The sequence below is a fragment of the Oppia nitens genome, unplaced genomic scaffold (assembly GCF_028296485.1).
Source record: "Oppia nitens isolate AA-2021 unplaced genomic scaffold, nextdenovo-longstitch-racon4-pilon3 scaffold18_pilon_pilon_pilon, whole genome shotgun sequence".
Classification (NCBI taxonomy): domain Eukaryota; kingdom Metazoa; phylum Arthropoda; class Arachnida; order Sarcoptiformes; family Oppiidae; genus Oppia; species Oppia nitens.
Window position 1 is genome coordinate 363,504 of NW_026533197.1, and position 16,116 is coordinate 379,619.

Genomic DNA, 16,116 nt, shown 5'->3' on the forward strand with positions numbered 1-16,116 from the left:
GATAGATATCATAGATAAACTAGTCATCACTTTCTGAAGTTAATACTGCAATAAAATAATATTTATGTTGAATATATATTTATATATATAAAGAATACGGGTATTTATACTATGAAATGAGAAATCAAATATACGTTTAAATAAAAAATTAGAAAAATAAAACTTAATGGCATTTGTATTAATCTGTATATACAATACAATGAAAATAAATATATACAGTATTTATTGCAACCAAAACACTGCGGGCGCTAACCATTGACTGTACGGTTTGGTAGTGATTGTAATGTACACATGCATTACACCGATTGGCCCACATTTTGTGTAAACAATCCAAACAATTTTTTTGCCTTTAAACTCCCGGTACTCTTGATATAGATAAACTAACCGACACTATGGGGACATATAGTCACTAAGATATTCATTTATTTAAGAGCAATTGAAAATACACTAACGACAATATACAGTCCAATCAGTGATGCCAGTGCTTAAACCACTAATTTTGACAAACATTAAGTTTATACTATACTTACATCAACTCAAAGATAGGGAGTGAACACATCCCTATGGGACACAACACATACACATATAAACTTCAATTGAATTTCTTCAATATATCAAACTAACTCTAAGACTAAATAAAACATTACAATTATTTTTTTCTAGAGGTCTATAACTCTTATATTTGATAAAATATATTACATAAAATAAATATGTTGTTCTTATAACTTGAATAAAATTGATTTTATTAATTTTTAGTTATTATTAATTAAATAAAATAATTATACTGTATAATTAAACCAATATTTAAATATTTTTTAATTAATTCATTTTTGCAAAACTTATAATATTTTATATTTTAGTATTTTGTTAAGATATTATATTATGAGATATATGTATGGTATAAAATATATAATATATACAGTATAGTATTATGTATTATAGTAAATTGTTTTATTATGTTTGTCACTCTCTCATCCTCTCTCTCTCTCTCTCTCTCTCTCTCTCTCTCTCTCTCTCTCTCTCTCTCTCTTCTCTCGACCCCTCAATTGTTGTCTTAGTGGTTGACATTATTAAATTATAAGATTTATGACTAAATCAATCAAAGAATTTAATAAAACAATACAAAAGAAACAACAATTCATTTATTATTGATAATATTATAACAAATAATAAAATACAAATTTCCATAAAATATATAATTGATTATTGTTTTGTTTTTACTAAAGTAAAAGTAGATTATTCAGTATTTTTGATTATTTAGACTTTTTAAATTTGTAACACTAATAAAAAAATGATAATAATCAGTTATTTTCAATAATATATGATTTCGAGATTTTGACATTTATTAAATCGTTATAAATAAAACAATATACTGTATATTATAATTATCCATAAAAAAAATCTTAATATTATTATTAAATTTATTATAATCTTATAACACTAATATTAAATTTAATAAGTTTGACTGATTACTTACAATTTAGTTTTATTTTAATATATTTTTTAAATAAATAAAATGATATCTAAATTATATAATGCAATGAATATACTGTAAGAGCGCAGCACTTGTCAGTTGATTACCGACAGTGACTGCGATTCTTTGGGAACCGATTGTTGTGCGCCTGTATTGTAGTCATATATTTGTCGGTATTATACTATGGTTTTTTGGGGGAGTCATCAATAAAGTCATTGATTGTGGCAATAAAGCGCTCAATACAATAGTTATGTGAAATTCTTGATGAAACTGAACGCACCATAAATACAGTTATATGTATACCAATTATATCGTATATATTACTTAAAACTATAAATCTTTTAAATTACTTATATTTACTCCTTTTTCACATAATTTTCATTTTCAAAGTGTCTATTGTTTGTGCAAAAAAACTGTTGTTCATTACATACAAACTAATTCTTTCATTGAAACTACAAATTAGTTGCCAATCAAAATATATTTCAATGAATTGCCACTTAATTCTGTGATTTTTATTTCCATTTATATTGAGTGATAAATTCTGGTGTTATATGAATATAATTTACAAGAATTTAGATAAATGTAAACACAATTTGTTTTGAAAGATATATCTGTTTTATGTTAAATTCACACACATTTCCAGTGTTTCTACAAAATATATGTTTTCTTTTGAGTTTTACTAAATCTATGCCAAATAATTTACTCACTTAAACATACAACTCTTTTACTGATAAAATCAATTATTTATTAATACATTCGCTTAAATTATACATAAATCAAATGTTTGTGTTAAATGTTGAATATAAATGAATTCATTCATTACATATATTATTAGTACGAATACTCCATTTTTTTGTATGTATTTAATATTTAAATGAAATTTCTTATCTAAAAATTGCTAGTTTTCATGGATTTGCATAAAAATTTAGCGCCTAATATATGTTTATTAATAAATTGAATTAATTCATATTTTTTTCATTAACAGATTTGTTATGCGATACACACACACATAACTTGATAGACAAGTGTGTCATTTGTGGTTAAAATACTAACTTATATATAACTGTCTGACACGAAAAACTTATGAAAATACTGTGAAAAACATGTGACCACACAATCAACTTATAGACAATACAATTATTATAACAAAAGAAGACCAGACAGTCTACCAAAAAGACCGCTTAAGACATCGTAAATGTATTTAAACACACTTTTTATCGACGATTTATAATCATAGGCATTGGCTGCCAAAAAAAAAGTTGTGATATATTTACACTATAAATGTGTTTATTATTACATAAGTGTTGAATAGAGAAAAAATATTATATAAGCCGAAAGTGGAATCGATATAAAAAACAGTTTGAATTGAACTGTAAGTGAATTGTGAAAAGAAAAGACAAGAATCAACACATTTTGTGTAATAATGTTTACTAAGACAAGAATGACGACTGAAAGGGCAGTCCATGTCATACAACAGTCCTGTGTTTACATAGTGTTGTTGGTCTCGATTTGTTGGCTAAACTCTGCTGAAGGTAAGTCTGTGTGTGTTTTACCCACAAATATCTACTGTTAGTAAACAGAGACATAAAAATCGATCATTAAATTAGAAACCTTTACCGACTTTTATGTTGTTATACGGTATATAACAGTGCTTTCTATCCGTAGTTAAGTTACAAACATAACAAACTGTTAGACCCCTTAAAAATAGCTCGAATAGCATTCCAATTGCAATCTACCCGTCCATAGCTTCCACTACTATAGTAGTAGTAAGTACTGTATTGCCAACAATTGTCTGTATGTTTGCTTACAGAGCCTTACTATTTGCAATGTGAGTGCAATTTAAATTGCAATTCACATATAATATGTATGATATGTATGTATTGTATGTAACGTATAATAACATTATTTACTATTCAGTGAATTGATTTGTGAGACATTCCTTGAAATTAAAATGTTATGAACAGAGAGTTTGATAGCAAAAACAGTACCGAAAAAGTATTTCAATTAATTTCTTTTCATTACAACTATTAATACTATTATTATTAAAATTATTATTATTATTATGAGTTTTTGCGATTCACGTGTCTATTCATAATAATTCAAATTTCTTTTTGATGGCATATACAACATGAAAGTTATCATTTTGTATGAGTTGTATAAGGAATGGCATTTGTAATTGAAATCATTGACTCGGATCACTATTTTTTCTTTTATTTCAGTTATTAATATATTTAATTTTGAGGATTAGCTTCACATATAAAACAATATAAAAATTTTTATTTGAAATAAAAACAATAAAAAATATTACTAATAATCATAAGAATAAGTATAGCGTTGTTAATATCATTCAATGCGAGAAAAAAAAGATTAAAATAAAAGAAAGAAATATATATTATTATTATTTTATGTTTTACTGTTATATTATTCTCTGGAGTAAAAATATAAGGAAAAATTATTTGAGAAATACATAGAAATATAAAGAAAATTTTATTTCATTTTCTCTTTCATTGAACGCAAGTTTACACAAGAATTAGAGACTAAATATCTATAAAAATTGTATGACTGGTTAGGTTAGTCAACAATTTAGATGATATTGGCACCGGTATATGTGTTGTTATAAAGAGACTGATTTGGCCCACAGGCATATACATAAAGAAACTAATGTCTTATTAGGCATTATGTGTTTATATAACTAATGCTTGTTATAATAATAATAATAGTAGTACTAGTAGTAGATATAATATAAATAGTTTGCTATATTACATGAATTATTTCGTTGTTTTACAGTTGAATATCAATGCAAAAATATCCATTTATTTATTATTTATATATTTAGAATATTATTAAAGACAGTATAAATTCTTAATAATTAAAATATAAGTTTTATTAAAATTTTTATATTATTAATTAAATAGTTTACTTATAATTTAGAAATAAAGTTTTGCATAAAATATAATTATAAATCTGATTTTTAAAAATAAATAAATAAAATTGTACCAAATGTTTGATAACAATGTACATAATTTATAGTAATTTATGATAATTTAATTATGTAAACAAAAGATACCAATTTTTTATTGTATTTTTGTTTATTATTGTCATAAAATTATTTTTATTACTATTATTTGCTAACTCTCACAACGATATTAACATTTATAAGTCTAATATTATATAGTAATTACTAAGACATTATTGATATAACAATTTAACTTAACTCAATGATGATAAATACTAATTGTAAAAAATTTAATTACTTCAGAAATAATTTTTAAAAAATTTAATTCTAATAATTTTAATGTTGTGACTTTAAACATATGACTTTTACTTTAAAAAAAATTATAATAGACTTTAGCTAATGATTACAAAGAATAATAATAAAATAATAATAATAATATTTGTCTCATATTTTCTCAATGTTTTGATTGCAAATATTTGATGCATTTCTTGTGTTCCCATTTGTTAGTATACATTGTGTGGCAAATGTTATAATAAGATAATATGCTTTTGGCTATCGATACTTATCGCACACAACTATCCTCTCCCTTAGTAGCTAACCGTTCATTGAAATGACTGACTGACATCAAAATGATTGAATCATATAATAATAAGATTATATCATTAGTAATGTTAGAAAAACAACACATATTTTCATTGTATATATGAATTCAATTGATCCCCTTTTATACAATGTTTGTACAAATTATTTGAATATACATTTATATAAACAACAAAAGGCTTTATGTAAATATGAGATATGTTTTAATTGAATGCATATTAATCTAATCACAAACGCTTGTTATAACCATTTCGTGATAATATATATATATATATATATATATACAGTATTTACAATATAATTTTAATATATACAGTACTACTGTATAAATTGTACAATTATTCTGATAGTGGAGTAATGTTTAGTATTGTTGAAACAACTAAATCAAAAGTTATAATATTTTATGTTTTACACGTTTCATACAAAACAGCAATAATTGTTGATATTTATATTGTATCAACGATAATGTATTATTAAAATTTTAAGATATTATTTTCACTATTATACTGCAATTAAGTTATACTATGAAAATATTTTTGTTATATCATTGAGTCAGTGAATAAACTATTATATAATATGAATCAATGAACATAACTAAACCTAAGTGTAAATATGTTGAACACATTGATGATAATGTCATTCAATATTTTTTAAAGATTATTATTTACAGAACGAATCTTCAAAAGACATTTTTATTGTAAAATCAAATGTAAAAAGTGATGACATTTCACACTTAAATCATAACTACTAAACATTACATATCACAGCATACATGAGCTCAAGTACAGAGTCATTGAAATTGAAAACCATGTATCGGTTGGTTTGCCATTGCATTCATTGCCTATTTATGCGATACATACATGACATCAGTTTTGTTGTCGCTCTGGGCTTTCATAACATATCTGGTCTGCAAATCATAAAATAGGCTTTTCTTTAGATTAATATCTTTCATAAGTTATGGTCGTAAACATTGTTAACATTAAATATTATAATATTTAATCCCAATTATTTTTGGGCGTTTAAATTTTATACATTATTATAAAATTGCAATGTATTTATAATTTAGTGTGATTTTTAAACATTGACTGTATTTATTTTTTTATATACAAATTTAGCAATTATACAATTTAGCAAATATAGTAAATAGCAATAAATGCAAATATATTTAATTTGATTTTTTATTATTGAAAGCTTGCTATCATTTGAAATGTTTATTGATTTGAACAAAACTAACTTCAAAAACTAAAACAAGACCTGACTTTTTGATAACAACAACAAAAACACAATCAATAATTATTGTGTGAATAAATATACATTTTATACATTTATATTATTAAACAAATAAACAAAAATTTTCTGTTTGATTAAACCCACAAAAACTGGTGAATAAATTTTCATTTTTTATTTACTGATAATAAAATCAATGAAAAGAGTGTTTTATTGAAATTTCAATGAACTCATAAATACACTTATTATTCATTCACAACAATATAACAATATATATATATATAGTATATATCTATTGTAGTATTCATATAATTTAAAGTTTTATTTATGTGCAGTAATAGTATAAATTTATGTGAGATAACTGTTACATAAAAAATTACTGAAATATACTATACTTACATGTATTTTTAAAATATATTTTTTCATTATATTTAATTTCTTATTATATTAATTGGTTTTTTGTTTGATATTTACCGCTTGTTTTTTCAAGCAGTCATTATTTGACAGCATCTGTAATAAAGATAATAAAAGGAATTTTTAATTTTAACACTTATTTAGATCATTATAATGTATTTTTTATCGAAATTTTAAATGAAGACTAAATTTATATAATTTACTAAATAATATAGTGATGTATATCACGATTTCGGTTTTCATTACTGATTCAAACAAGTGTTGAAAAATAAGATATACAATTTAAACAATTGTTTATAACTTACAGTATATAACTATAAGGTATAAAACATATAATAACTTATTTTTCATCTTATAATTTATCAAAATATATGTTATGATTGCGTGTTATGAGAATCATATGCTATATTAAAAAGCATGAAATTCACAAAATAACTCATGAATACAGTGATAAATATTATGCTTTGAATGAATTTATTAGACTTTTCGTGACTGAAAAAGTCATAGTAGTGTCGGTGTTGTTGTTGTTCACAGACCTAAACATACAATTTGTGCTCACATTTAATCATAAATATCAATATATACTAAACCAATAATAATAACTAAACAAACATAACATAAGGAATACTTTGACAAAGGGATGCCAAAGATGCAGATGTAGGCTATAGTTATGTCAACAAATACAATAATAACTCGTGTGTCTCAATGTTATGTGTGTGTGTATGTGTGTGTGTGTGTATGCGTGTGTGTGTATGTGTGTATGTGTGTGTGTGTGTGTGTGTGTGTGTGTGTATGTGTGTGTGTGTGTATGTGTATGTGTGTGTGTGTGTGTGTGTGTGTATGCGTGTGTGTGTGTGTTTGTGTGTGTGTGTGTGTGTGTGTATGTGTGTGTGTGTGTGTATGTGTGTGTATGTGTGTGTGTGTGTATGCGTGTGTGTGTGTATTTGTGTGTATGTGTGTATGTGTGTATGTGTGTATGTGTGTATGTGTGTATGTGTGTATGTGTGTATGTGTGTATGTGTGTATGTGTGTATGTGTGTATGTGTGTGTGTGTGTGTGTGTGTATGTGTGTGTGTGTGTGTGTGTGTGTGTGTGTGTGTGTGTGTGTGTGTGTGTGTGTGTGTGTGTGTGTGTGTGTGTGTGTGTGTGTGTGTGTGTGTGTGTGTGTGTGTGTGTGAATGAACGAGTGAATGAGTGAGGAGAGAGAGAAAGAGAGAATTTAATGTTTGTTTAAAAAACTAAATTTAAACCCATGTTTAAACAATAGTGTTATATCATTAAATATCCAAAGGCTGTATAAATTTGATTACATTTCAAATTTATCCGATATGTAGTAAAACTGATAAATTTTTGGTTAAAATTTTGAAATATAATGATGTTTATTTTAAGTGACTTTATTTATGATTTTAATATATATTAGAAATATTTTATAAAATATATTTATTCTATAATTTTTAAATATATTAAAAATACTTTTAATATATAAAAATTATTAATTAACTCTTAATTAAGTACAAAATTTAATAGTTTATTAAGTTTTCTCAAAAATATTATAAGATTGTTGTCTAATAAATTGACAAAATAAGAAAAATTGCTTTTTTAATTGCATACATACAGTATGTGTGTATTATGACAGCTATTGGTAGATCTAAGGCATTAAATTGAAGTTAAATTTTTGAGACACATATACACTAATCGATAATATATTCGTGGCTCTCATAATAAGAGATAAATTTTGAAAGATCTCTAAATGCTTATGTCATTGAATGAGACCTAACTGTGCGATCAATTCTCATGACAGTCGCATATACTATATATACGTATATAACGGTGTGATATATAATATATAAGTTTCAATAGACTCCTCTTTAATTCTCACAGTTGACGGCTCACACAAAAAACTCATTGCATTTGACTTTGAATTTTGATTTTAGTTAAAATATTTATCGTTTAGCTTTAGTCGTCGTGTCGGTGCTCTCCTGATAACCTGATTCTCGCACTGAGAGGACGGGTAGAGATTGTATAATGTGTTATCAATTTGAAGCACACAAATGCCTCATAGCTTAGCATATGATAGATCACTACAAGATTAAGGTGTACTTTGCAATCAACCGTTTAAGTAGTGTTTTATTTACTTCACAATCTCTACACTCTATTATTTTTCATAAAACTATACGAATAATAATACATCAGTTTATTTACAATAGACATAGATTTAGTTTTATTAACATAAAAGCGGTTCACTTGAATGACTCTTTTATATAAATTGTAAAACAATGGAGAGGTGTCTGAAAAATATGTGTTAATCTCAGTAAATGAATGATTAAATGGTCCGAAAATAATACAGACATATACTGTACTGTACAGTGCTTTTTATATATTGTATATTGTCGTCCATTTTTATAAGTCATACGAGAGGTGTTTTATCAGTGAAAAAATTCATTGACAACAAACAGTAATACAATTTTATTAACTGTGTGTTTATGTAGATATATATAGAGTATATAATTCAGTAGATATTAAGTATGAGTGCATCAGGTTATCAATTGGTGTCTGAAAAAAATAACAACAAAAAATGATTACATTCATTGACTTATTTTATTATTATGTACTCTATTTAATTAAATATTCAAACGGTATACACTATTTTTTAGGCAATTTAATAATCATTTGGCCAATGAATGCCATCAAACATACCATTCATATGTTATTAAAAATTCTTGTGCATTACATGTTTGAATGAATGATTCAATGAATGAATGAATGAATGCATAAATAATTTAAGTGAAGTCTTATAATGAGTTCATTTGAATGTATAGCTAAATATTATATAATACTATTATTAGTTAATTATTTGTGCCTTTATATAACGCCAACTCACCTTATAAATGATTATATCAAATGCTAAATAAAATTAGATTTTGTTTATATTTTAAAGAAACAATTTTTTTTAAAGAAATTACTTTTTATATTCAATTTTTGTTGTATTGAATTTTTAATAAACTCTATTTTTTTAGTTTGTAAAACAAATTAAATTTATTTTTATTTATTATATATATAAGAAAAATGCAAAATAACAAATCTTATTTTACATTTCTCAATCACAGTCTATAAATGTATTTTATTTTATTTTAACATTTGCTTTAAGCATAAGAATTATGAGAAATGAATGTCAATTTTTCACAAATATATATTTTCATACAATATATTCAATATTATTTATAAGTTTTATACAAAGTTAAATATATGTGTGTGTGTTTTGTATGTCTTAAAATTAATTTTACAAATAATAGTTGATTTGTTCAGTTTTTTTTATTACAATCGAAATAAAGTTTTTAAATTAGAATATTCTTTATTTTTCCAAATAATATATTGCATAGCTTTTCTCATAAGAAAAAAATCATATAATTATTTATTAAAATTTCATTTTTATTCAGTTGTTACTACATTTTACTAAATTTATTGTTAAAGTATAAAATTGTAGTAACTTTGCAAAAAAATAATGAATAAATAAAATAACTTTTTATTTATATGAATTATAAAAGTTTGAATTTCTCTCTCTYTCTCTCTCTCTCTCTCTCTCTCTCTCTCTCTCTCTCTCTCTCTCTCTCTCTCTCTCTCTGTTTCTCTCTCGTGACTATCTATTTGATAGATCATTGAAATTGAAAAATGGAACAAAAAAAAACTTTGTTAATAATTTATTTGGCTTTTGGCTAAAAACATGTTAAAGTTTTTTTTGGATCATAGGTGTTGTCAAACTCGTCAGTTATTTATATATATAACTAATACTAAAAACTTTACCAAACATATGAATAAAGCAGTGGAAAGGGATGTGTTTGGATATATATATATATATATTGATACAGTATATAGTGTAGTATTGGTAAAGAAGCCAATTCTATATTATAGATTCCATGGCTCTACTGCCCAAAACAACAGCAAAAGTTGTGTAAATTTTAATAATTGATTTGTTGAACAAAATAAATGTTATTATAAAGACACCGGAGAGTTGGCAAATGTCTAATATATGTTTTACTACTAAAAGCATTAGTATATAAAAAATTATACAAAAAAAACTATAAGAGAATAGAATTAGAGAATATATTTAAATGAGAATATAGTATCAGTTAATAATATAATACAATATATACAACAAATGATATTTTCGATCAAATTATAGTATTGAAACACTTATGCTATTAATGGTCGAGTAATTGTTGTGCCATTACATAGCTATACACCTGAGAATTGAATATAATTTTTATATATACTGTTCCCTCAAACATACTATTTATGATTAATGGCAAACATTTTTTTGTGTTACCATTGACTCTCTTTTACTACTGTATATAGTTTATAATACACTAGTTTACTGCACTATATATATGTATGTTTGGTATAAAATTTGGTTGCTATGCAGTTCATTAACAGCCGATACTGTTCCTCAAAAACCATTAAAATATATATAAGTATAAAAAAGATAGAGAAATGGATAGACGGTCAGACAAATAGGAGAGAGAGAGAGAGAGAGAGAGAGAGAGAGAGAGAGAGAGAGAGAGAGAGAGAGCACCCATTGTTTTCTTTTAGTAAATGCCATTTGGATGAACAATGTTATCAATTAGAAATATAGAGTGACTACTGTTCCCCAAATATATTACGTTAAATCAATTATATACAGAAGCACTGTGTGTTAAACCAAATGTGTGCATAACATAATAGTAAAGATACACTATTGAAATTTACTTTATTACCACACATATGAACCACATATCAAAAAAAAGTAAAGCAAAACAAATCAGATATGGCATACATTTGAATGTTAGCTTAAAAAATATGATTCAACTATTAATGCAATTGTTTGGACCCAGAGATCGATTGGTTTTTTGACGTCTATTATATCTATCATTGTCTTCAAAAAAATATATATTCTTTTCATACAATTTTTGGACATAAGATAATGACAGTCAGTGTTAGTTACACACAGCCGTCGCTAATGTCCAATAGTCACACATTTATTTTACTGTTTAAGAGGACAGTCATTATAGTAACTGTGCTATCAGTGGGTCCGCCAGCAGTGGTTTCCTTCTTTCGTTTCCTTCCGTCACATGATTTTTATGCATTTTATGCATATATGAAATAATCTCTATTCAAATACTACTAACATTTTAAATTTATCATTTACCACACATACACACACACACACACACACACACACACACACACACACACACACACACACACAGACACACACACACACTTACTCACTCATTTATTATATTACTTTGTGTCCGACAATAAACACCAGGAGATAGACACCCCATATCTACCCGATGTTAGTCGTATGGGACAGAAATGCACATTAGGTGACGATTGTGTCTGAATTTATTCATCGATGCGTTTGAAGACTAACTTAATTTTTGAGATCATTTATCTGATTAGTTGTCGATTCATTCATTTTATTCAATTTTAATCTACATTTTCCAAAGTTAATGCAGTGTTTTGATATCATTTTAACAATAATTTATAATAAAAGCCATCATAACTGTATTGTTATAAAAATACATACAACTAAATATAACAGTAAAAAATCTTATTTAAAGCAATAATTTATTTAAATAGGGATTAGATTAATGTTTGAAAATATTTTACACAATTCATAATACAATATTTAATATAATATATGTATTTATGTATCACTAAATCGTGATTGTCTTTATTATTATGGGTTATATTGTTATTATTTATGAACTTTAAAATTAATTTACATTCAAATAGTAGTTTTTGAAAAATAAATAAATGGACGTTACTATTATTGAATTATAATATATTCAATATTAATGTTTTGAAATCTGTATAATATATATGTATATATTTATATAAAATTAATGTGATATAACTTTGTGAAAAACTATATTTTAAACACAAAACAGTATTATAATAAATCTTTTTTCTATATCTCAAATGGTTTTGTAAAATACAATCACTCCTATTGTGTGAATAGATTTGCGAATTTTATATATATATTATATTATATAATGTAAATATATTGCATTAAATATAAATCCAATTGTCATAAATATTTTTATAAAAATATGATATATATGTAATATTTTATCCAATAATACATAGGTATGTAAAGTTTTGACCACTAGTTATTAAATATACAGTATTTGATACATAATAATTTTTTTTAATTTCATATATTGCTTTCTTTTAGAAATTATTATTAAGTTATTATTTTTATAGAAAAGTATAAATTAAGTATTACTGTCATTATTATTGTTATTTGTATTGATTACACGTTTACTTCCATTTTATTACAATATTTTGTAAGAAAAATGTTTTTATTTTATTTCAATTTTTTATATCAATTGATTTGTGTTGGGATTGGATTTGATTTTTGGCTGTACTATTGAAGCCAATGACTTGATTTACTTAATATTTAAAATATTTACTCAAATTTTTCTTTATTTCTTTGAATTTATTTTCCTGTATTTGTGAACACAATTTTGATTTCTCTTTTGAATTGATTTTTTAAATCGCAAACATATTTCAATATTTTTTTTGTCGGCAAATAAAATATTATATATATACTAGTATTATAAATTTGCAACTAAAAATGAAAAAGTATTTTAAAGCAGGATTTTAGTTGTCCTTAAAATTTGAAAAATGATTAAATTGTGTATACAATGTATATATATATGAAAATCATATAAAAAATAACATTTCCATTGTTTTTATATTAAGAAAAAACTTTTTTATGAGTAAAACTTGCTAAAAATCTGTGATAAATAACATATATGAGTATATTTCATGTTTTGAAATTTAAGTACAGTTATTGTCTTTTTTTAAAAAAACACACAAAAACTCCAGAAGCGACTGAAAACACGCTGTGAATATCAATGAAACCTAAGTTATGGGTGGTCTACAAGAGATCAGTTATATTGTATTTGAAGTTTTTAACGCTAATACCTAATGATCGGATCACTTCTTTAAAAGACAATAAAAGAGACTTTATTTGCATTTTATGCAACCATAGGAAGGGGTGGGTATCTAAAAACCTTAACACACCTTAAATTTACAAACATTATGCAACAAATAGATTCATATATTAAATATTATTTATGAAATAAACTTTTTATTAGGTTTTATCTAAAAGTAAAGTTCATATAAAATTTAAGAAATATTTAAGAAACAGTGTCTATAAAATCTAATATATAATCTATTTATAAATAATATGCACAAACATAGCTATTGTTTATATAAATTTAGTCTCAAATTTCAGATATTGTTAACACTTGAGTGATGGGAATATTTTGGTGTTTAGATACATATGACGGGCACTAAAGTTGACGACTTTTATATTTACAGGTATTTCTAGTAGTAATAGTTGTAATGATATATATTTGAAACTATCATTAAAATGATGTGATGTTTATGTTTCGTGATCTCTCATCAAAATCAGCACAAACTTTAAGAAATATTGTGACATAGCATTACATTTACTATTAATATAAACCATTGTATGGCAATCTATTTAAGCCCTAACCTGAACACGAAATAAGCCATATATCCGACAATTGATGACAAGAAAAGATGTGACTTTAGGTTTCTATCATATATTTATATATTATATATACTGTATATATATATATTGGTGTATATATGGTGTGCATAGTATATATGCCGGTGCTGTCGGTGCCATCAAATTTAGTCGGAGTTTGTGAGAAAAATGATTATCAAGACAATGAACAGGACATTGCACTCAATTTATTGTATATTTCACTGTATATTTAGATTAGTTTAAAGTGATGGCAAAGAATTTAAAATAAGATTCAAGTGTTTGGAAAATTTATTTGAATTTTAAAATTTCGTTTTTCGTTTTTTAAAAGAAATGAGTCTATTATTTAAATAAAAACTATTTATTATAAAAATGTTGACTTTTTTCATTTAATCAATAGATACAGATTTTCTGAAAAACAATGAAAAATATTGTCTATTAAGAAAATAGTGTGTCAATCGGTAAAAGTGTGAAAACAAATGCAATACAATCGCAATATTGTCAAAATCATAGCATAGTTTTTATTTGAACCAATAGTGTAACCAATAGATTGCCAGAAAAGACAAAAAAATAATTGAGTTTTGTCTCAATTTATTTTTGGTGTGCAGTCAATGCAAACGGCAAACACACGAATCTGTTATATAAGTGAATGAAGTGTTAGTTTTTCTTAACATTTTTTGGTCTCACATCTGATTTACTCTCGTGGAAAGTCATGTCACTAATCATCAGTATAAGTGCCAAAAGTGATCACACGTTTTATGGCAATTGTATAGTTCTAACACACACATACACACACACACACACACACACACACACATACACACACACACACACACACACACACACACACACACACACACACACACACACACACACACACACCAATGTTATTGATTTTTGTTAAGTGAATTTATTGCGAGTCAATTTGCTTTTCTCTGGTATTCATCACAATTTTTGGAGTTATACTCACAAAGAAATCAAATACCAAACCTCCCTGTGCTCTCATTTTCCTGACTTACTCTATACACTTATCACACATAAATATACTCTTTTTTCTAATAACTCCCAAACATATGCTAAACTAAAGGTTTACTATTTTGATAGCATTGATATTGAAATTTAAATAAGTTTTAAAACTCAAAAAAAGAATTTATTTAATATTTTCACAATTTTATAATATATAACATTAAAATTAAATTATCTTTACTGTAAATAAGAGTAAAAAATCAACATTTAATTATTGTCTATAATAATAATAATAATAATAATAATAGTTTCATACTTATATCATTTGACGGTCATTGTCTTAGTGTTGTACTATTACTGTAGTTATTACAGTAATAACACATCATATAAATATAATATATACATACAATTTAATATTGTATATAATGCCATAAAACAGATAATATGATGACATGTGCTATGATTAGAGAACAGGCATATTGTAGGCAAAACTTTCATCAGAACCACAAGTGAAACACCAGTGTATCTCCTCTGAGAATATTGTGTACTGTTTCTCAAAATTAGAGCTCAAAAACACGCGGTTAGCTATTAGGAGAACACAACTAATACCAGAACTACCGATAGGAGAGACTCAATGTTCTAAAGGTTTGTCTCATTTAGGAATTATATTTGCCTTATCTTCTGTTGGTATGCTATAAACAAAAGGAAAACATTATATGATATATATATATATATATATATATATATATATATATTAGGAATTTGTTTGTTATAATAGTAAGAATAATAGTATTGTAATAATAATAATAACAATAATAAGAATAACAGATATTCTTACCAATAGATGTATATGTAATTTGTGTATCAAATTGAGACACAAATTGATTAAATAAAATGAAGAGTACTTTCTCAATGACC

General features: G+C 24.8%; 1 protein-coding gene across 1 annotated transcript in view; it reads left to right on the forward strand.

Annotated features, from left to right (window-relative positions):
- The first annotated feature begins 2,750 nt into the window (after window positions 1–2,750).
- Window positions 2,751–16,116, forward strand: part of LOC128965960 (protein sax-3-like) — a 53,150-nt gene continuing 39,784 nt past the window's right edge. The window contains exon 1 of the mRNA XM_054312753.1: window positions 2,751–3,006. Coding sequence (XP_054168728.1) covers window positions 2,898–3,006 — 109 coding nt within the window. The 5' untranslated portion in view covers window positions 2,751–2,897. The remainder of the gene's footprint in view (window positions 3,007–16,116) is intronic.